This window comes from Chanodichthys erythropterus, chromosome 19 (genome assembly GCF_024489055.1).
Source record: "Chanodichthys erythropterus isolate Z2021 chromosome 19, ASM2448905v1, whole genome shotgun sequence".
Classification (NCBI taxonomy): Eukaryota; Metazoa; Chordata; class Actinopteri; order Cypriniformes; family Xenocyprididae; genus Chanodichthys; species Chanodichthys erythropterus.
The window spans coordinates 10,137,934-10,161,514 of NC_090239.1; the positions used below are offsets into that span (position 1 = coordinate 10,137,934).

Below are 23,581 nucleotides of genomic sequence, written 5' to 3' on the forward strand. Positions count from 1 at the left end.
TCTGACTCTTTCATTGACTATCATGACACTAAAGATCCCACCCTCAAATGATTCCCCTTAATGTGAACACAAACAGGTGTTTATGAAGGAGACTCTGTACCAGCGGGTGGAGGAAAAATGGAGTAGCACCCAAACATGGGCAGCAGTCACCATCCAGAGGAACATTCGTGGCTTCATCTGCCGAAGAAACTTCCGTTTCTTTAAACAAAAGGCTATTGTCATCCAGTCCCACATCAGGGGCCACCAGGCCCGGTATGTGCAGAGATTTCATATTTGATAAATTGCAATAAAGAGCATTATAAAATAGAAGTTAATATGGCGCTGAATGTGAAACAATGGCACCCTCTTTCTGTTACAGGAAGTACTACAAGAAACTGAAACAGTCCTTCACTCAGTTCTGGGCAGCTATGATGATCACCCGAGACACCATTAAGAGACGTCATTGGAGAGTGAGAGCTTTTATCTTTCACTCTATCTATCTCTAGCTCTTTCTATTCTTCTCCCTGTGTGTCCTTGGCTTCTTCTTGGCTTAATTTGCACACATACAAACAAATACATACACTCAGCTGTTTACCTAAATGGCCATTGCTAGACAACCAAAACCACTATGATAATGTGACAGCTAATATGATGCAATAAATATCAGCCTTACTCATCCCATTCAAGATAATGAATTGTTATATTAATATAATTAATGCCAACCGGTTTTATATTTTGTTATGACCGTCAAATGCATTTCTAAGTTAGTCATAAGTGTCTCAAGTGTCTCATTGATTAATGCGACTGGGCTTATTCCTTAAATTACATATAAGGTCAGAGTGTGAACTTATGAATCATGAGTCTTATAATATATTTGACTCTTTGAAAGGACTTTGAACCCGTTTGTGTACTGAGTAAATTTATGAGCTGGTGAAATTCAGTTTATTGCTTTTGAAATGGCACCCATAGTTTTCTATTGCACAATCTTTATAGGAAAATAATTCAAATTTCATTTAAAATAGAGTATAAAAAAATAATTGTGATTTCCACAGTCTTGTAAAAAACAACAACAACTAATAATATACAATGCAAAAGAAAAAAAAATGAAAAGAGTTATCTTTATACTCCGATTCATGTAGCATCTATGATCTCTCTAGTGCATCATGGGTCGTTTAAGAGTGCTAACACGTGTAACAACTGTCACAGTTAGGTGAGGTGAGCTCAGAGGGGTGAGCTCCACCCGCCTACCTGCCCTTTCATCTTTGATCCCAGATTTTCTCTCTCTTTTTCCCTCACTTTCCTTTTCCAACTAATTTTATAAGTTAAAGAGCACTTTACATGGGAACTGCTGCGTTTGTTTTAATATCACCCTAGGTAGGTACTGTTTAATATTTATCCATATTACACATACTAATAGCAAACAGAAAGATTAATGATACAGAGAGAATTCAGGGTGGAAAATAACCAAGAGATTACATCGGTACTAATAGACATGTAAGACTTTAGGATTTGTTTAATGTATTCAAAAATGTTGGAATGCTGGAATCTTTTAAATGTACATCTGCAAGGTTCAGTGGCTTTACACTATCAGTCAAAAATGTTAGATTTACTTTCCCATTCTTTATAATTACACCATAAAAATGATTTTTGTCTTGTTTTCAGGTACAAATATCTAAACATTCTTAAATCAAGATACAAGATACATGACTTAAGATACTAAGTCTTGTTTTCAGAAAAAGCAAATCATCAAAATTAAGTGATTTTATGCTTAAAATAAGAAAAAAAAATGCCATTGGTGTTAGAAAAGTCAACTTAATTCAAAGGGAAAAGGTTATTTTTCTGAGCCAGTTGGCAGATATTTTATCTTGTTTTAAGCATAAACTTAATTTTTAAGTATTCAAACATCTTAACCCTTGTGCGTTCTTAAGGACATTTTTTTCTTTCTCATTTTTTTTTTTTTTTATATATTTTTGCCTGTGTTAATGCCAACTGCATACATTTTGGCAGAGGTGTGTATTTTTATTGAAATTATACTATTTCACCCTCATTTCCATAAAATCTATTTTACACTTGTAACACAAAATAGTTTCATTCAGGACCTTAAGGACAAAAATGTCCCCATTGAAACCCATTAAAGCTGGGATTTTTAATCCCAGGGGCATTTAACTATAAAATTATGCAGTGTTTGTTAATAGGCTTTCATTCTGTTGGCAAGGCTTCAAAATTAAATCTTCTGTTACTATTACAGTTTTTTTTTTTTTTTTTTTTTTTTTTTTACCAGATTGAGCCATTTTCTCAGGTTTGTTCTATAAAGCAAATACTCGCTTTTTTCCTGTTTTCTGCTTCTGTGTATTATAGAGACAATTGAATAAATTATGCTGCTATAATTGTGTGGGTGTGTTGGTATGGATGTCAGAGTGTGGTTTGTATGTGTGTAAAAATGTGTGTGTGTAATATTTGAGAGAGAAAAATTCTACTGTGCTGCAAATCACAAATCCCACCGCTGTCTATACCACTGGAGCTTTAGGCATCTAATGGGAAAAATTTGGTACTGCGCCCAAACAAAATCTTACTGAAAGCTCATTTTTTGAGATATCAACCTCAAATTTGGAACACAACTTATTCAGAATTATGGCTTTGATTTTCTATTTATTTTTGAGTTCAACATAAAACATTTATTTTATATACAATATTGTTCATAAGTAATTTTCATGAACTTAAACCTCTATAACTTTTTTTTGTTTGTTTCACTTTGTAAACTTATTTTACTTCAACAATAATCTGCCAAGGGTCATCTTTAAAATGGGACCAAACATAAGTCCATGCTCCCAAACTTCAAATGTTTATGACAATTTTTTGACACAGACATTTTTGTCCTTTAAAGACCTCAGAGTATCTTTTAAATTGATGCACAAAGGTTGTCATTTTGCTTCTCAAATACAGTGTAAATACATCTTGATTAAGAATTTTTAGATATTTGTACTGGAAAACAAGACAAAAATGATTTTTGCCGTGTATAATTTTCAAAATTGTAGAATAATAGTAAAGTTATTAAAACTATTAAACAACACAAATTGAAGTAATTATGTCAAAATGTTTCTAAGATTTCTCAATTTCTAGATGACAGCTCTCCACACTCTGGACACTCTCTCAGCCTTCATGAAGTGCACTTAATGGGATGCTTTTAAAGAAATTCAGTGTATATTTATCTACAAAACTAATTTCAAGCATTTAAGCAATTTCAGTTCAAACCTTGGTAGGCTGGTAGTGAATTATATTTAAATGATCCACTAAGTTACATAACCTGCTACTTTCGGTTCTGTTTCCTTGTTACCCATCATATTTTATACAGTTTGGACTATGTCCTTCTGAGCTGTCATGTACTCTGCTGTCAAATCACTTTGTAGTAATTGTTTTGCACTTGGTGAGTGGTAAGACTGGTTTGAGATGTGATCCTCATTCAGTGGGTTAAGCAGCATTGTGTGGTTATATTTTTGCTTGTCCAATAGAAGTTCATTTAAGATAAAAAAGGTTCACTGGAAAAGGCAGAGCATATCTTTTGTCAACACCCCACAATACTCCCTGATTTATTTCTAAAATATGTGGAAATCAGGCCTTTTTTAAAGTTGTTTTCTGCACCAATGGCAACATTGATACATAAAACAGAAAAGGCCAATCAAACAGAATGATAATACTAAATGATAAGATAAAAATGGGTTGGGTGAGTCATATTTCATGTAATTCTTTTGTTTGGGGAGGAGCCAGTCAAGGGAGGGTATATATAAGGAGTCCAGCTGCTAAGAATAGTTCTATTTACCTTTTCATATGAAGCTGTGGACAGGTAATAGAACCAATGAGTGGAATAGCTTTACAAAATAAATGTGTCGTTGTTCAGTCAAGAAGGAATGAAACACGCAAATGGACAGAGGGTAACTTAATGACTGTGATTTTGTTTGTATTTTGATTCAGGAACATAGTGATAGAACCAGAGTGAAGGAAGCAGCAAAACCTTCATCTATCTCTTCAGAGATGGTGAGATACTCTTTTCAATTTTGTTTTGTTTTGAATTCTGTGCACAAGATCTCTGAGCACCTGGTTTTTATGATGGAACTGTACATACTTTAACCAGTCACAGAGATAAAAGTTAATTTTGAACACCATAAACAAATAAAATACTATATTTTTTCTAAAGGATGTGGGAATATTGGAGATCCCGGCAGAACTGTCGGCCAGATTACGCAGTGCAGCAGGTGAGATCCTTGATAAGTAATTAAAACTGCTTATAAAAACTTGATTATTGAAGTATTGATTAAGTTGAAGTATAGGTGCTGTTTAATTTTGCTCAGTTAAAAGTAATTAGATAACTGTAAAAAGGTTTCCATTTGTATAAATGTGACTAAAATTTACTGATATAAAGCAACCTGTTCACAATTTTCTCAATTGTTTAACCATGTAAAACTCTGTATGTTAAACTGAATGGTGTTTCCCGACTTAATCATCATCTGATTTTGTTTAAATTTAAATATACACTAGAAATCAAAAGTTTGGGGTCGGTAAGATTTTTTAATGTTTTTGAAAGAAGTCTCTTATGCTCACCAAAGCTGCATTTAATTGATCAAAAATGCAGTAAAAACTATAATATTTAATACAGTTTATAATAATAATTAATTATATTATAATAACTCAGGATTCTTTAATAAATAGAAATAACAGCATTTATTTGAAACAGAAATCTTTTGTCCAATTATAAATGTCTTAACTTTCATTTTGATTAATATAATACATCCTTACTGAATAAAAGCATTAATTTCTTTTAAAAAAATCTTACTGACCCACAACGGTTCAACAGTAGCCTATTTTAGACTAATCAGTGTCCTTGTTCAAATCAAATTTATGTGTCTTAAGTAATGGATATAATTAAAATGCATTGCTTTTGATCAAATACTGTTTTAGTGACTGATGATCTACATAAATGAAGTCATCCTTTGTTTTTTTGTTTTGTTTTTTACGTTTAACAATGATGCCTTTCAGGGCGTCCTCAAGGATCAGGGGTGACTGAAGTAGCTCTGCCAAAGGTCAAAGCAGAACACAACCTTTCATTGCCCCTAGATATTGATAGACACCCTTTCACCCAATATGCCAACACAGTCCTGAAGGTAAGATATAGTTTCATCTGTATAGAACTTGAAAAACATGCAAGCTTCCTTCATAGTTTTGGGTCTTCCACTTCATATACAATCGTCATACATGTGAATCTGTTTAATGCATTTGTTACATCAGTTATCTTTTTTTCTCTCCATTAGGACGGATGGTGCCAACCGCAGGGTTACCCGCTTCAGAAGCCTTTGACATCTCTGGACCCTGAGGATGCCCGTACAGCTCTAGAAATCTATAAACTGGTCAGTACAATGCCTGAAAACACATTGGGTCTCATTCATGAAACAAGAGCAGAACAAATTTTTGTGTAAATCGTGTGTAAAGTGGTTCTGGCGTAAATTTTCGGATTCATTAAAATGTTCGTATTTTCCAAATGTTAGTTGGTACGAAAGAAATCTACACCTGCTCCCAGCCACGTGTAAATAGTGCGTTTAACATCCGAACGTTTTTCTCATTAATAAGGCTTATATTTACACAGCATTTTGAAAAAATATTATGTATAGTAATCACATACGTTTTTTCTTTTTACTTGTATTGTGAGAGCCAGTAATAGCATCTGCAAACGGAGCACTTTAATCAAATAATTAATTGATTTCAATAGGGCTGGGCAAACTAATGGCCCCAAATGGCCAAAATCCTTCGTTTGGTGTCATAATATGATGCCCATATATAGTTGTCAGTCGGATTTAATGGGCGGGATTTATGGTAATTGAGAATGAGCGTGCACGCGCGTCCTATTTACGACTGATTGGAATTCATTAACACACACACACATTTCACTATCACTTCTGACGTTTACGAAGTATTTGTGAATCAGGAGAAGAGTTTTCGGGAAGGTCTCTTTACACGCAAATCACTCACATATTTACTCATATATTTACGAATGTTTCATGAATGAGACTCTTTGACACATATAACAATATGTGTTTTGCATTGGTATTTTAAATAGATATTTTACCACAGAAATTCAACATAAACCTTTAACCGGGTATGAAATGTTGGAATTTAAATGAATCCTTCCTCATCTATTCTCCTCTTTAGATCCTGCGTTTCACTGGTGACTCGGATCTGACAGGCTGGCAAGAGCAGATGTTGGGGAACTACATTGTGGAGAAGAGCCAGATTCGGCCCAGCATGCGAGATGAGATTCTAGCCCAACTGGTCTACCTCACTTGGGACGAGGATATTATGGAGAGCACCCTGCGGGGCTGGTTGCTCCTGGCCTGCTGTTTGAGTGCCTTCACACCATCTCCTGCCCTGGAGAAACCCTTGCTCAAGTATGTCTTCAGTTACAGTGTCACAAACCCAAAAGAGTGGTCTTTTTTCAGTTAAATTTGTATTATTTTAAAAAATATATATTAAAAATAACATATTTAAATGCATCTACTTTTCCTGTAATTACAGTGCTCAGTGTAAATGAGTACACCCCCTTTGAAAAGTAACATTTTAAACAATATCTCAATGAACACAAAAACAATTTCCAAAATGTTGGGTTTAATATAACATCTGTTTAACTTATAACATGAAAGTAAGGTTAATAATATAACTAAGAGAACAAAATTTTCAGTTTTACTCAAATTAGGGTGATGCAAAAATGAGTACACTCCACTGAAAGTCTCTGGAGCAAAGCTAGATTTTAGACTACAAATGTCTAATTCAACAAGAATTCAACCACAGGTGAGTCTAATTATTCATTACACAGGTGTCCAGCAGACAGTTGAGTATAAAAAAAGGGTGTTAAAACCCCTTCCTATTTCATGCTGTCAGCAATGGCACCACATGGAAGACAAATGTCACAAGACCTGAGGAAGAAAATAATTTCACCAGAAAGGTGAAGCTACAAGAAGATCAGCAAATTGGCATGCAAGTTCACTGCAGTTATCTAAAGAAGTAGAAAGCCAAACTGAGGTGACTATTTCCCGTGACACAGTATGGCGTACACTGCAGAGGAAAGGCATGCATGGGTGCCGTCCACGAAAGAAGCCTTTCCTAAAGCCCAGGCACAAAAAAGCCCACCTAGAGTTTGCCAGGGCCCATGCTGACAAAGATGAAGACTACTGGGACTCTATACTCTGGAGTGATGAGACCAAGATAAATGTTTTTGGAACTGATGGTTTCAAAACTGTATGGCGTCACAAAGGTGAGGAATACAAAGAAAAATGCATGGCGCCTACAGTGAAACATGGTGGTGGCAGTGTCCTTATGTGGGGCTGCATGAGTGCTGCTGGTGTCGGAGAGCTGCATTTCATTGATGGCATCATGAATTCATTAAAAATCATGGAGGCCATACAAAGTACTAGATGTAGTAGTTTTTGTTGTGGGGTGTACTCATTTTTGCATCACACTAATTTGAGTAAAACTGAAAAATGTGTAATCTAAGTTATATTATTAACCTTACTTCCATGTTATAAGTTAAACAGATGTTATATTAAACTAAGTCTTGTCAACATCTTGGAAATTGTTTTTGTGTTCATTGAGATATTGTTACTTTTCAAAGGGGGTGTACTCATTTACGCTGAGCACTGTATATATGTCAGTTTTTACAAGACATTTCTTTGTTCCACTTAGAGAAGGAAGATCTCCAAGTACTTTTAAAAGCTAAAGCACTAACACTTTTATCCTGTATTAAACTAAAATCTGCACGCTTACATTTGCTTGCATTTACAACTATATCTACTAAAGTGCAAGATTATTGACTTTAATCACAGCAGACTGATACAACATTGCCATTGATTTATTATTCAAATGAACATTTCCTAAAACTAGACGTTATGTCCCTTTGAAATATGATGGAATTAGAAATTATGTCCATATTGATCAATAGATAAATAGTAGCAGACAGAAACCAGTCTTTTCTTCAAAATGAAAAACAGTGTGTTTTATGATTGTCAGGTATGTGTCGGACCGGGGTCCAGGGGAGTACCGCTCTCTGTGCCAGCACAAGCTCCTCACATCCCTCCAGCTCCCCTTTCCTGCCTGCAGGCAGCACCCTCCGAGTCAACTTGAGTGGACAGCCAATCAGAGAAAGGGAAAGATGGTGGTGGAGGTCAACACTTTCATTGGTGAGGATTGCAATTTTTTGTACTTGATAACTAGAGTAACTTCAGCAAAAAAAAAAATACCGGATTCCCAGTTGCACTTCTCATTCCAAGAGAGTGAATGATATTAAATATGTTGTAATGTAAATGATTTGTGAGCGTATTGAGTTCACTTAATGTTGACTGTTTTTATTTTTTAGAGGAAAGGTTAACTGTGGAGGTGGAGTCTTGGACTACAGGGGAACAACTGGCTTCTTGGCTTCTTGGCTACAGGTAGATAAATATGTCTGTTTTTGTGGGTGTAAAAATAAATAAATAAAATAACCAGGTCATATTTCTCCCCAAATATTTTAAACAAAGAAAACAAGGCCTATGTTGTTTTCTTTATAATATGTTAATTAATTAATATATTATAATATTAATTAATTAATTAATTAATTAATTAACATATTATAATGTTAATATATTATAACATTGTAATAAAAATGTAAATATATATATATATATATATATATATATATATATATATATATAATATATAATGTCTAGTGGTTAAACAGATCGTTGTTGATCCGTAATCCGTACGGACCAAGCCCTGCGGTTTGGCATGCATGTGATGTGAATTGCAAGTTTAACCACAATAGAGTGAAAGCTTTAACAAAGATTAATCTATATTAAATTTATACAGTGAACAGTGTCATTTTACATCTATTCTTTTAATATATTGCACTTTCAGATATTCATACAACAAAATATTAATGTCATATTTTTTTCTCTCAGAGGTCTGACTGAAGCTACACGGGGATGGTCTGTGTCTTTATTGGCTGGGGAGGGCTGGACGGACCTGGCTGGCAGTGACTTTGTTATGGATCTCTTGGCTGGAGTGGAGGCTGATGCACCCCTGGGTCACCCAGCTGCTCAAAACGATTACCTCTTTAGTGACACAGGCAACAGGTACACCTCTGTGGGACTTGAAGCTGACAGTTCAATCAAAGGAGACTGTAAAATAATAGATTAACTCCTTCTATTAATCCATTTTCTCTTGTTGTTAGGATGGCAACCACAGACCTGGATGACTTTATACCACCTGCTCCCTCTATGCAGGCCCCTGGTCTCCCCTCATTTGAAGCATCTCCATGGAACACCACCTATGAACCCTCTTCCACATCCCAAGGTGAGTGTTCAACCATTACTAGGAAACAGAGTAAATTCTGAGTCATGTTACATAGCTTTGCAGAGGGACGATCAAAGAAATCAAAGTGGATGAAAGCTGCAGTATGAGGGTTGGGAACTGTCTCACCCTCTAGAGTAAATAAAATGACAGTTTCACTGTGACTTTTAAAAAGGACTCTCCTGCAACAATCTTTCTTTTAGGATCTCGAGGTCGGCCAATGGATGCTTACGTCGATGACCTCTTTGATCCAGTGTTTGATCAAGGACCTCCGGTCAGTATCGTCCAGTTAAAAAACATAAATATTATTGTGCAGTTCTTAGTCATACTCACAGCTACTTTGAATTCACATTAATAAAAATATCATTATTTAATAGTAACTGAACACTGTTCTATTTATTTATAATTTAAAACCCATTAAACACTTCTTGTAGTGAATTATAAATGAAACTTGTGTTTGTGCTGTCTTTCTTTAAAATAAATGCCGCTGTAGATTATTTAATGTTTTTTTTTAACATATTCTTTTTACATTATTTATAGAGGGAGGCATGAAAGCTCAAACTCATGTCACCTGCGTGAGCACTGTAGATCAACATGTCAGAGCACATGTGCTTACCACTAGGCTACATACTGTAGATATATTGTTAACATTCATTAAGCCAGCAAAGATTGCATAGCTTTGGCACTTATTAACTCTGAGATCTGCTTGTATTGCCTTTTATCTGGCCTGAGGACTTATCATCTGCATTTTTATTGTTTTTTATTGATAGGACTTTGAACGGATGGCCATGCTGAATCGCAGAATGAGAGGAGGGGGAGGTATGATGCCCAGCATGTACACCGGAGCAGGTATAGTTTGTATATGTGTTTGATCCGTGTGTAGTGGTCAACCAATAGTCATGCTGATATTTTATGATATTTATGATATTTTATATTTTTAAATATTTTTATTTTTTATTCACTTCTATTCTATTTTTATTATAAATTTTATTATTATTTTATTATATATATATATATATATATATATATACAGTACAGTCCAAAAGTTTGGAACCACTAAGATTTTTAATTTTTTGTAAAGAAGTTTCGTCTGCTCACCAAGGCTTTTTTTAATTAAAAATACAGTAAAAAACATTAATATTGTGAAATATTATTACAATTTAAAATAACTGTGTACTATTTAAATATATTTGACAAAGTAATTTATTCCTGTGATGCAAAGCTGAATTTTCAGCATCGTTACTCCAGTCTTCAGTGTCACATGATCCTTCAGAAATCATTCTAATGTGCTGATTTGCTGCTCAAGAAACATTTATGATTATTTTCAATGTTGAAAACAGTTGTGTACTTTTTTTTTCAGGATTCCTTGATGAATAGAAAGTTCAAAAGAACAGCATTTATCTGAAATACAAAGCTTCTGTAGCATTATACACTACCGTTCAAAAGTTTGGGGTCAGTAAGAATTTTTATTTTTATTTTTTTGAAAAGAAATTCAAAAATTCAAAACGAGGTGCCGCCCTCCCCCGAAGGGAAGACGGAGGCCTCTCCCCTAATGATGGGAGGGAGAGGTCGGGAACGCGACACGTACCGTCTGCGATGAATACTTTTATTCAGCAAGGATGCATTAAATAAATCAAAAGTGGCATTAAAGACATTTATAATGTTACAAAAGATTAGATTTCAGAAAAACACTGTTCTTTTGAACTTTCTATTCATCAAATAATCCTGAAAAAAAATATTGTACACAAATATTTTGTACAATTGTACACATTAAATGTTTCTTGAGCAGCAGATCAGCATATTATAATGATTTCTGAAGGATCATGTGACACTGAAGACTGGAGTAATGATGCTGAAAATTCAGCTTTGCATCACAGGAATAAATTACTTTGTGAAATATATTCAAATAGAAAACATTTGTCATTTTAAATTGTAGTAATATTTCACAATATTACTGTTTTTACTGTATTTTTAATTAAATAAATGTAGCCTTGGTGAGCAGACGAAACTTCTTTTAAAAACATATATATATATATATATATATATGTATCCTGTTACCCATCATTTAGGAATGCCAATGAATCCTGCTATGGCTGGCTATGGTGCCACTCCAATGATGCCAAACATGATGCCCGCTACCATGCCCATGATGCAGCCCATGCCATGTAAGCATCCCTGCTGCTCATGTTGTGCTTTTCTAATAGCATGATCTGTTAAATGCTTACCCTCTTCCTAATGCTTGTTTTGGACGTAGCTATGATGATGCCAACTGCCATGCCACAAGCCATGCCTGCTGCCACACCGGCTGTCAACACACAGCAAATGGCTGCTCAACAGCAGGCCTTTATCAATCAACAGGCTCAGCTTCTGGTAAGTCACAAAACACATTTAGAGCAGGTGAAATCAAGGAAATGTCAATAAAAAAAATAAATAATAATTTTACATATATTATGTATATAAACGCACACAATAATATCATAAAATATTATATAAATAATATAAAATATTATTTATTTCATATTTTATATATTTAATAAATTATATATACTACTATATATAATATTAAATAAATCTATTTATCATATATGTATATATATATATATATATATATATATATATATATATATATATATATATATATATATATATATATATATATATATATATATATTGTATCTCACATATCATATCAGTGCTTTCAAAATAAAAAAAAGTATTTTTTCCCTTACAGGCTCAGCAGATGACCATGCAGGCAATGACACTGTCCCAGAACCAACAGCAGGAAGAGATGAGAAAGCGTGAGAAGGAGTCACAGAGAAGGTCACCACACCAGCGGCGGCACTCTCCTCCGCGTGCACGTTCACCTTCACACTCACGCTCACCCTCACCCTCACCCCCACCTAAACCCAGAGGCCGCCCCCATGCAGAAAGAACCACCCCTCAGACCCCGAAAAAAGCCCCAGAGGCCCCTCCAAAGCCCCGCAGCCCTGAGGTAAAGGAACGGTTTTGACCAGTGCCTGTGTTTACTAGTACTTTACAGTATAGTAATTAATTGCTTCAGATTCTTACATATTAATGTTTTCTTTAAGGCACAGCCTGAGACAGAGGTGGATCTTAAGGCACCGGAAGATCAAGGGTCCTTTAAAGAGAAGAGGGATTTTTTTCAAAAGATTGGTGAGTGGACGCTGTCAAATCAAAATCGTTAAAATGGCTCAAATAAGTAGCAAAATTGCATAAGAGATAAGATTTCCACTATCTTTATGCATCTCAGGTACGTCAGAAGCACGCCCAAAATCTGCGCCAAAGGTTGCTAAGCCACTGATATACGCCACTCCACCGGTGACCCATCCCAAATCACCTCCTCCAGTAAAGACTGAAGGTTGATGTTTGTTTTGTGCTTTTTTCCTCTATTTTTCGCTCACAATACCTAGGACAAGTGGTTCATTTTTTATTTGAATTCACATTTACGTCATTATAATGTCTTTTTTAATATATATAAGGACTGGGTGTTAAAAGGATAATGCTAATTATCGCAATATAATTTTCCTAGATAAAATGATAACAAATTTCTGTTGCGTATGACAAACAATAAAGGTAGGGTAGGTAATTTTGGAGAGGCTAGCAATAGTAAGCTAGCTTTGAAAGAAGCATGAGATCCCACCCTACTTTCAGAGTTCTCTTTCAAAGCCACAGAAGGAACTGTAAAAGTAAAAGTTGATTGTTGTCTGCGCTAACAGGGTGCGTGGAGGTATGGAAATGCATACAGTGGGTACGGAAAGTATTTAGACCCCCTTAAATGTTTCACTCTTTCTTATATTGCAGCCATTTGCTAAAATCATTTAAGTTCATTTTTTTTCCTCATTAATGTACACACAGCACCCCATATTGACAGAAAAACACAGAATTGTTGACAGTTTTGCAGATTTATTAAAAAAGAAAAACTGAAATATCACATGGTCCTAAGTATTGACAGGCAGGTAGGACATTGTATACAATTGAATGCAATGCAATGATTGGACGAACATTTTTTGTTCCTGAGACTTCCAGAGAAGATATATGTACATGTTTTAATATTTACACTACTTCTATTATTGATTGCTATCAGGATGTTAAGACAGTTTCAGTGTTCATAAAACAATTTGTCTTTAAACGGCAAATGTGCCAAAAGTGGAACTAAACAAAGCTGCTAATTTGAATGTAACATTCATCAGTTCGGCTCAAAACACACTGCAGTGCAAGCTTAGAGCAAATGTGTTTACTCGCTGACTGTCTCAATCACGTGACCACTACACAGTACTGTGAGATCCTGTGAAAAGTGTTCCAATTCAATGCAAAGTTCTCCCATACAAATCAAAAAGGAAATGCCTTGAGATTTAAACTAGTTTAAAGCCGGATGAAACAGCACTGATGTTCTCAACAATAATGACGCAGAAAACAGGAGAAACATTGAGCCATAACTATCCAGTTAGAAGGCGTTTCAATCCACAAGTCCCCAACATTTACCATGATTTACTTTATTAACACTAACTGAAACCATGGCAGAAATGTGGGATATTCATATAGAATTGTATTATCTTACTAATGCCAACATTTATTAAAAGAGTAATGGAATATAATTACAGTATTTTTTGTTTTTAAGCTATAGCAGTTTTTATGCATTTGTATTATACTAAATGTCTTTAGGCTATTGTTTTCATAACAAATACCACAGAAACAAGACTTTTTACCATGATAGAGAGGTGCAATGCGTGGTTTTACCCGGAGTTAACATGATCCAAATACTATGGAAGAACAAATTTTACCCTATAAAAATTAGGTTGTAAATCTGCCTTTAAACTTGAAAGAAATAAAGACTTGACATTTATTGTGATAATTATCGATCATCTAATTTTTTATGGTCATCATCCAAAATAATGTATCTGGAAGCTCATAAACTCTTCTTTACACAGTGAAACCATTGCCAGAACCTCCTAAAAACCAAGAACCTGAACCAGAATCTCCAGAACCCACATCTCCTAAACCAGAACCTACCAGCAACATTAGAGAGATCATCAAGCGGTACCAAAGCCGGCCCGCTCCAGAACCTAAAGCCTACGAGCCTGTCAGGTTGGCCAAAAAATTACTCTGATTACTTTCCTTATTCATGTTCCTTGTCACGTTATTGTGAAGCAATAACTTGCTCCACCTAGAGACCACTTTTCACGATCTAATAATTTCACAATGGTTAAAATCAAGTCGTCAAGTTCTCATTGTGTATCCAGTTTCTATCTGAAATATGTTGCATTATAGAAGTAAAATGGGCTGCAGTGCAAACAGTGATTCACATTGACTCATTGACTGAACCTCTGCTGTTACTGAACGCTTGCATAATATTATGCTGCTTTGATCACTTGGAGTGATTCCCAGACTGTAAGAGCTGGAATAATGTGAACTTTGATCTTCACAGGGTTTCAGCCAAGCACTTTGTAAAGAAAAATGACCCCAAAGAAGAGGCACTGGCCATTCTCAAATCTCAGGGACCTGTCACTCAACAAAAGGTAGATGATACTGACAAGTGACAAGCCATCATGCAGTGTTTTTGTCTTTAATTTCTGACCTTTTTGAGCTTGAGTTCAGTGTCAAGGATGCAGAAGTTCACCATGAATCATTTATGCTGTAGAAACAGTGGGTAGACATGCCTCCTCCACCCCCTCCGCGCCCTGAGTCCCATAGCCGTCGCCCCATCTCCAATGATATGAAACAGAAGCAGCGTTCACTAGCTGATCTCTTCGGCTCGCAGCGCTCACAGGCTCTGCCTCGAGTTCGTGACCCCATCCTTCCTCCACCACCTCCCAGCATCCCTGACCCGCCACCGGCGCCTGCACCTGGACTTAGTAAGTGATGTCACATATTCTATATGGGTAATTATATATATTGGATAAAATATTACATTTACAGTTTTAAAAGATTGAAATCATACTATTTAGTTTTTCTATAATCACAATTAGCACAATTAACTAAACATAGTTTAAACCGATTTTGAATTTTTTTTTTTTTGTCCCCAGTGCTTCCAAGTTTTGCCCCCAGTATTCCAGGTGTACAAAAACTTGCAACTTAAAAAAATAAATCATTTAAAAAATGATTAAGAAATAATCTAGTCATTTCTTATTTTATTCATTTCTGAGATCAAAATATTTTAGGTGTTGAAAAACTAATAATTTATTAAGAGTTTAAGAAAATGTATTAAACATTCCAGGTGTTTCTTCATTTTTTCCTTTCTGTATTTGAAATATTCCAGGTTTTAAGAAATTTTAAACATAGATATAAAAAATATTCCAGGTCTTTCTTTTCCCTTGTCTAACTTACATTACTAACATTACAGGTGTTGGAAAAACTGGATATTTATTAAGAAATAATTTTTCTGCAATCAAAATATTTGTTTTGATAAATTAGTAATTTATTAAGCGTTTAAGAAAATGTATTAAAATGTATAGCATATTCCAGGTCTTTCTTCAGTTGAAACATTTCAAACTAAATGTGTGTTTTGGGAATATTTATATAGATTTTCTTATATGCTGATTTTATCTTTTCATCCTGTTAGTCTTTTGTAAAATACAGTGGCGTACACTTGCATAGAAATACTATTTGCAACAAACATATGCGTATTTTGAAAGTTCTTGAGTTCAGAAGGTACTGCATATCAGGAATGACATATATGCACATTTGAGACAAGTTGTGCAAATGTGAAGGTAAACAGAATGCATTTGCCCATATAATCTTATGCACTAATTTCTCACCCTCTATGTGTTTCTAAAGATCAGTTCAGCCGGATGACAGAGGAGGAGAACGTTCGGTCCCAATTGCACAGATTCTCTGCTAGCGTCTACTTCTCCTATCCCAATATGCATGGCAAACTCTTCCTGCGCAAGGAGGTAATTAAATCAAGACAGTTTTATGAGACTGATGGCTCCTACACAATTATCACAGATGTTTCTGCCTTACTTACATGTATTCATTGTATTCTGCTCTCTTGTACACAGCTATTTTATCCCAGAGAAAAATTCAACCATCCATACATCCTTAATTTGCTCTGTGAGCAGGTCAGTTGCAAACATTGCTGCTTGTTTTAATCTGCAATACAAGCAGCAGGTTCGTTTTTGTTGTGTATAGAATTCAAAATGTGAGATATTTTCAAATTCTGGGCCACACTGTTTTTATGAACTATAGATCATGCGGGACACTTACTCGGATTCTTGTCTGAGGATTTCACGTGAGGAACGGCGTAAAATGAAAGACCTGTTGGGTATGACAGATGCATAATATTAAAGCCACACCACTGTAATAATAATTCACATAAGCTATTATATGAATAATTCAACATGATTTATTTGTGTTTCTTTCTGCTTTATCACCAGCGAGCTTCCATATCGGATCCAATGTCAGTTCTATAGATGATGCCATGAAGAAAAGAATCGTCATGGCAGCAAGAGACAACTGGTCCAATTACTTTTCACGTCTCTTTAATGTGAAGGTGAAATACTTGGCTTTTCTTACATGATTCACATTAGAGCTTAGATCGGGCCCAACAAATCAAGCCCAACCCTACCCGAGCCCGAGCACGTTGTGTCCGAGCCCGGCCCGGCCGACACATCCACTTTAATATGAGCCCGAGCCCGATTTAAACCCAACCATTTTTAATATGTGGGCCGTTATAACCAGAGGCGGCGCCAGATTTTTTTAACGCACGTGCTGCTGTGCTAGATCATTTAGGCTACAGGGGGGAGCTGCGCAGTTATATATATATATATATATTATATAAATACTGTTAATAAATGAGCAAAAATTGGCCACTCAATATTAAATATTCAATTATTTTAATTATCATAATTAAAGTTTTAATTGTATTAAATTGAACAAGCACAACATTCAGCATTCAATCAAATATTCTTAAAGATTAATTATTATACATAACGTTACTTCAACATATTGTTATTTCAACATAATATGTGTGTGAGCAACAAGCAAGATGTGCATTTGTAAATTCGGTGACAGCGTGTGTTGCGAGTTTCAAATGGTGTAAGTGTGACCGCAGTGCGCCAGCGCCTCCTTTCATCATTATATTGTCTACTATATTGCTTTTATGTATTAAATCCAGGCAATTGGTTGATGAAAAATGTATTAAAATTAAGATACAATTTATACTAAACGAAATTCACTTTAAAAAAAAAATCTTTCTTCAAAACAAAACTTAACAAACTTGAAACTCAATGTTAATGGCTAAAACACGTAGACTCTCTTTTTGTACAAATTGCAGCACATTCATTTAATTCTGAATTTTGCACATATAAGTTGAAAGGCATTTGTTTGTGCATAGTAAAACATCTGTAACATTTATCAAGTTCATAATTGTGCGTGCATTTATTAATTATTATCTTAATGAATAATAGGAAAAGGAAGAAGCATGTAAACTGCGCTTGTTTATTCAAAAGTCCCCGTTTTTTTTTTTCTTTTTTTCTGCTGTCATAGGCGAGCAGCGTGCCGCATTTAATGCATGAGACAAAGCCAACACATATGTTGTCACTCCCCACGACTAGTTTAAAATGTTTCCAATTACTCCGATTTTCCTCCAGACTTGCTCAAAGTTAATTCTCCTGTTTTAATTTTTTTTCTTTGCTTCTTCAAGCTCCATTTTGCTCTTAAGCTGCACAGCAGGTGTGATGCGTCACGCTTGCGAGACTGAGAGTGCAAGTGGACGAGACGCTGTGCTTTATCAAGGGCCCGAGGACGTTGGCGGGAAATATCGGCCCGACCCGGCCCGGGCTCGGGCAGAGAATCTAAGCTCTAATGCACATAAAAGAAATTTGTCAAGCTGTCTGAAATGTTTTTGCATGTGTGCTTTAACAGCAGGGGAATGGAGATGCTCAGATTCTGGGAGTGTCTCATAGAGGAATCAGACTGCTGAAGGTGGCCAGAGCTTCAGGCATAAATCCCAAACACCTCAAACTGCTCCACAGCTACAGGTACAAAACATACGAGGAGATGGAAAGTCTTGTTAAACATCCCAAAGCATTCCTCAATGATTTATTTACGCTGTTGTTCAAAAGTTTGGGGTCGGTGAGATTTTTTAATGTGAAAGAAGTCGTTTATGCTCACCAAGACTGCATTTATTTGATCAAAAATACAGTAAAAACAGTAATATTGTGAAATATACTTACAATTTAAAATAACTGTTTTCTATTTTATTATATTTTAAAATGTAATTTAAAACAAAATTTTAAAGATCATTACTTCCAGTCTAATATGCTGATTTGGTGCTCAAAAAAACATTTCGTATTATTAACAATGCTGAAAATAGTTGCGTGGCATATTTGTGGAAACCGTGATACATTTTTTTCAGCATTCTTTGATAAATAAAAAGTTCAAAAGAAAAGCATTAACAGTATAAGCATCTAACAGTATAAATGTCTTTACTGTCATTTTGATCAGATTAATGTGTTTTTGCTGAATAAAAGTATCAATTTCTTGATTAAAAAATCGTACTGACCCCAAGTCAAGTGTTACCGTTTATATAACCATATATTGTTACTGTTCAGTTACTCACAGGTGTTGTCGGTACAGCAGCAAGGCGCTGGAAAAGTTGTGATCACTTTGAGTAATGAAGAATTGGAACTTCACTCCCAACAGGCTCCACAGATCGCTGCTGTGATTCATCTCTTCCTCATGGAGCTGATTAAGGTGCTCAGTTAGTCATACTAGCCTCAACACTGATGTAGCTTTAGTTTTCCACTTAAAGTCAACATAAAATCAAAATGGAATTTTCACTAGCAAAAAAGGTCCATCTTATATTGTCAATAGTGTAGCCATCTATGAAGCACACACACAGAAATTTTGATCACGTGGATATCTTGAATAAAGTTCTCTGATTCTCCATTTTGCAGAACTCAGACTATGTGATCGCTGTGAAGAGCTATGTAACAGATGACCGGAGCTTGCTGAGCTTTCACAGAGGTGATGTCATCAAACTGTTGAACATGGATGGACTCAAGGATGGTGAGAAGAGAACCTGAGAAAACCATTTGGAATGTGGATGTCCATATGCCATTCAACCATGTCATTTCTACTCTGTTAGCAACACCAAACAGATTAGCAAAAACATTAAAAATATTGTTTAAAAACAAGATTTCACCCCCTGTCTTACATTGTTCGGTAAAACAAATATTCCCAGCCCAAACGCATATCATTAGATGAGCCAAACATTTTAAAACAAGTTTTCTAATTTGTTAACACACTAAGGATTCAATCAGATTAACTTCTGCAGGTTACATTGCTTAGGCCTGTCATAAGTGTCAAGACACATGTTATTTTCCAGGACACATATTTCATTGATATCTGTTTGGAAGTAGGAATATTTTATGCATGATATTCCAAAAAGAAGAACAAAAGAAAAATATCCCAGCAAACAGGGAAAGCTCTCAGAACTTTGGCTAATGTTCTGGCAGGGTTCTTCCAGTAATGTTAATAGAACATTCATTCATAGTTATCTGGTCTTTAATAATGCTATCAAAATATTAGCACAAAAATGTTTATACATCATCCATGGAACATTTTTATGAAACAATTCAGTTGGACGTTAATAAGGGCTATCAAACAATTAATCGCGATTAATCGCATACAAAATAAAAGTTTGAGTTTGCATAATATATGTGGGTGTACTGTGTGTATTATTATTTATATATAAATACAAACACATTCATCTATATATTTGAGAAATATTTACAAGTATATGTATTTATTTATATTTTTATATAATTATTATATAAATATTTTGTACATAAATAACATATTTCTCTTAAATATATACATTAATTTGTGTATTTATATATACATATTAATTAAACACAGTACTCACACATATATTATGCAAACTCAAACTTTTATTTTGTATGCGATTAATCGCGATTAATCATTTAACAGCCCTAACGTTAATTTGAAGTTTTTAAAATGTTACTAACCAATTTTTTTCAAATGGTTCAGTGAACATTCAAAAGTAATGTTCCCCTAATACTTGCAAAATGATAAAATAGAGAAAATATTACCTTTATGTTTTCTCTAACATTCACTTAACCAAGAAAAAATGTTTTTAAAACATTTAAAAAAACTGGACGTTTTGAACGTTCTAAGAATGTAACAATAAAAACATCAGAAAAACTTTTATAGAACACATTTTTGTTAGTTGGGATATTGAATATCACTTGTATATGATTGATTAAGTAATACAGCATAAAACCTAAAAGTTGTTTGCTGTTTTTTTGTTTTGCAGGATGGATGTTTGGTTCCAGTGGGGGCCGTTCTGGACTCTTCCCGGTGGATGTCACTCAGCCTTGTGCCCAACCAGACTACCATAGTAACAACATGGAGCGGCAGCTTGAACGAAAAAAGAGTATGAGACTCACCAGCTCTTCCCCCAACATACCTGCCAATGGCTCCATCACCAACAAACTTGTGAATGGAACTGTGACCAACATACCAGCCAATGGCATCGTCTCCAACAAACTTGTCCATGGCTCTGTCACCAACACTCCGATTCCCCGCTCCGTGGCTGCCAGCAGTGAATACAGTGTGGAGGTGGCGTCCATCCACAGATCTGAATCAGAACATCAGCAGCATACCATGACTGAGTTTGCCAGGAAGTTCTTCACAGATTCTATCACCAGGTAAAGACCTCTGGAAATCAAACTTCAACCAAATGAAATTAACCTTATTTTGCATCAAACTCCACTGAACACTGATCTTTTTCTCTTTTTTATCAGACCACAGATGAAAGACAAAAGTCTCAATGTGATGGTGGAATACACTCCAGTAAGTATGCATCTCTTAGTCTCTCACTCGGTATATGCTGGGATTTTATGTGTTTGTTTGATTCTTTTTGCTTGCTGTGTTTACTTTCATTAGAATCCCATTCAGGAATCACTGATCCTTTTCTCAGACAATGATCTCAATCGTCTGGGTGCTCAAAACTTCATGTGTAAGTGGACAAATGTTATCATAGACATACTGTAAACGCATAAATTTTGTCATACATTGTTAACATACATTTTGTCAAAGTCACTGAACCCAAAGTCACTGGACCCCAATGAAGAGCAAAAAGGTCTTATAACACCCTGTAGGGGGTTGTTTTTTGCGATAATGACCTACTAACTGTGCATTATCCCACTTCTTAAATTAGTAACTATATATAAAATAAAATAAATATATATATATATATATATATATATATATATATATATATATATATAAATAAAAATTGGTTACCTGCATTATATTTTGTTATTATACCAAAATATTTGATTGCAGATTGACCAATCGGAATCAAGTATTCCAGAGAGCAAATATTTTACACAATGATCTCTTTGTAGATTTGATGCAGTTTATGATGGATCAGCCTATGAAGAAAAATCAGACAGAAAGCGACTGCGTTAACTCCATTTTGCAGGTGAACTTTCCCTCCAAATTTAGAGCATATTCATTTTCAGTATTGTGAATTTGTACATCTGTAACATGACAACTTGTTTTGGTTTAGCTGGGAAAAGAGAAGGAGTTCCTCAGGGATGAGATCTACTGTCAGGTCATCAAGCAGACCACCAAACACCCAGTCAGGTGAGTGATAATGTGTGTACACTATCGTTCAAATTTTTGCGGGCAGTAAGTTGTGTTTTTCTTTTAATTCTTGCAAGGACATATTAAATTAACCAAAAGTGACAATAAAGGTGTTATAATGTTACAAAAGGTTTCTATTTTAAATAAATGCCTTATATTCAAGAAAGAATCCTGAATACTTTATCACAGTTTCCACAAAAACTATTTAGCAAATGTTTTCAACATTTATAATAAAATTTCTGAAGGATCATATGACCCTGAAGACTGGATTATCACATCATCACAGGAATAAATTACATTTTTAAATATATTAATATATAAACACTTATTTTTAAACACCTATTAGCTTATGAGACTTCTTTCAAGAACATTAAAAAAATCTCACCGACCCCAAACTTTTGAATGGTACATTGTTTGCTGATTTTGTAGGGAGAACTGCACCCGTGGCTGGCGTTTGTTCAGTCTGGTGACTGGATTCTTCCCCTGTTCCAACACTCTCTTTCCATATTGTACCCGCCACCTGGAGACCATCATTCAGGATGCCAACCACCCTTTTCAAGGTACAGTACTCACTTCTAACATCTTATTCTGTATTTATAGTGCATATAACTTGCTTCAATAACCCCACCAATATGATCCAAGTTTGCATGACATTGTATGGATTTTGCCATACAATCTGATTAGAAAGTAACCTGTTTGTATGTACAACAATAGCAGTGATTGTGATTGTGTGAATATAATATTTGCATATAGAACTGGCAAATGTGTGCACAATGAATCTCAGACGATCACTCAATTTTGGAGGCCGCAGGCACATCCCTTCACATTCAGAGATGGAGGCCATTTTGGTAAGTGAAGACACATTAGATGATGAGCAGAGAAGGTCAAAACATGAGAAATTGTTTTCTTTAACATAATATCTAAATCGCATGCAGGCTGGGAGGAACTCTCGACGGCTGCCCGTCATGCTGCCTAGTGGAACCAATTTTACCTGCAAGATTCACAGCTTTAGTGTAAGTGAGGGCCGCTCTTTCCTTTTTTATTCTTTTAAGATGATGTGTTGTCTACATGTAGTGCTTTAATGCTTTTCTATAGGTTGCATTTGAGGTGGTACAAGACTTTTGCGTTGAGATGGGCGTCATGAATCCAGCAGAAGTGAAGGAATTTTCCATCCATGCCACTAAAAAAGGGGGTAAGATGTCCTCTGTCACACTCTTATGTACACATGAACACGCATTCACATATCAATCAATTTATGCTTTCATACTGTTCTCACAATGAATCACTCTCTTTAGGTGATGTTACACGCCCAATTCACTTCGATGAGTATCTGTTTGACTTCCTGCTGGATGATGGCTCGATCTCCCTCTCCTTCCATCGATTAATCTGGAAACAGCCACTCCAATTCAGCAATGATCTTTACCTGGAGTTCCACTACCAGCTGGTACAAAAACTGTCATTTGAGTTCAATTTTATGTGAAATATACAAGTTTTCCTGTTTTACATTAATGACACATATACACTACCAGTCAAAAGTTTGGAAACATTACTAATTTTTAATGTTTTTGAACTCATTAAGGCTGCATTTATTTCATAATAA

General features: G+C 35.2%; 1 protein-coding gene across 1 annotated transcript in view; it reads left to right on the forward strand.

The window, feature by feature from the left end:
- Nucleotides 1–23,581, forward strand: part of myo15b (myosin XVB) — a 39,650-nt gene that overhangs the window by 12,235 nt on the left and 3,834 nt on the right. Inside the window, exons 22-61 of the mRNA XM_067370291.1 lie at nt 77–252; nt 359–449; nt 1,137–1,189; nt 3,811–3,820; nt 3,949–4,011; nt 4,172–4,229; nt 5,011–5,135; nt 5,283–5,378; nt 6,178–6,413; nt 8,029–8,198; nt 8,375–8,447; nt 8,955–9,128; nt 9,227–9,348; nt 9,549–9,619; nt 10,116–10,194; nt 11,415–11,510; nt 11,600–11,715; nt 12,077–12,337; nt 12,435–12,519; nt 12,617–12,724; nt 14,295–14,451; nt 14,792–14,882; nt 15,005–15,218; nt 16,141–16,256; nt 16,365–16,424; nt 16,552–16,627; nt 16,740–16,855; nt 18,229–18,344; nt 18,918–19,059; nt 19,263–19,374; nt 20,645–21,038; nt 21,135–21,183; nt 21,277–21,349; nt 21,741–21,817; nt 21,905–21,981; nt 22,411–22,541; nt 22,735–22,829; nt 22,917–22,994; nt 23,077–23,173; nt 23,277–23,425. Of these exons, the coding sequence (XP_067226392.1) occupies nt 77–252; nt 359–449; nt 1,137–1,189; nt 3,811–3,820; nt 3,949–4,011; nt 4,172–4,229; nt 5,011–5,135; nt 5,283–5,378; nt 6,178–6,413; nt 8,029–8,198; nt 8,375–8,447; nt 8,955–9,128; nt 9,227–9,348; nt 9,549–9,619; nt 10,116–10,194; nt 11,415–11,510; nt 11,600–11,715; nt 12,077–12,337; nt 12,435–12,519; nt 12,617–12,724; nt 14,295–14,451; nt 14,792–14,882; nt 15,005–15,218; nt 16,141–16,256; nt 16,365–16,424; nt 16,552–16,627; nt 16,740–16,855; nt 18,229–18,344; nt 18,918–19,059; nt 19,263–19,374; nt 20,645–21,038; nt 21,135–21,183; nt 21,277–21,349; nt 21,741–21,817; nt 21,905–21,981; nt 22,411–22,541; nt 22,735–22,829; nt 22,917–22,994; nt 23,077–23,173; nt 23,277–23,425 (4,683 nt within the window). The remainder of the gene's footprint in view (nt 1–76; nt 253–358; nt 450–1,136; nt 1,190–3,810; nt 3,821–3,948; nt 4,012–4,171; nt 4,230–5,010; nt 5,136–5,282; nt 5,379–6,177; nt 6,414–8,028; nt 8,199–8,374; nt 8,448–8,954; nt 9,129–9,226; nt 9,349–9,548; nt 9,620–10,115; nt 10,195–11,414; nt 11,511–11,599; nt 11,716–12,076; nt 12,338–12,434; nt 12,520–12,616; nt 12,725–14,294; nt 14,452–14,791; nt 14,883–15,004; nt 15,219–16,140; nt 16,257–16,364; nt 16,425–16,551; nt 16,628–16,739; nt 16,856–18,228; nt 18,345–18,917; nt 19,060–19,262; nt 19,375–20,644; nt 21,039–21,134; nt 21,184–21,276; nt 21,350–21,740; nt 21,818–21,904; nt 21,982–22,410; nt 22,542–22,734; nt 22,830–22,916; nt 22,995–23,076; nt 23,174–23,276; nt 23,426–23,581) is intronic.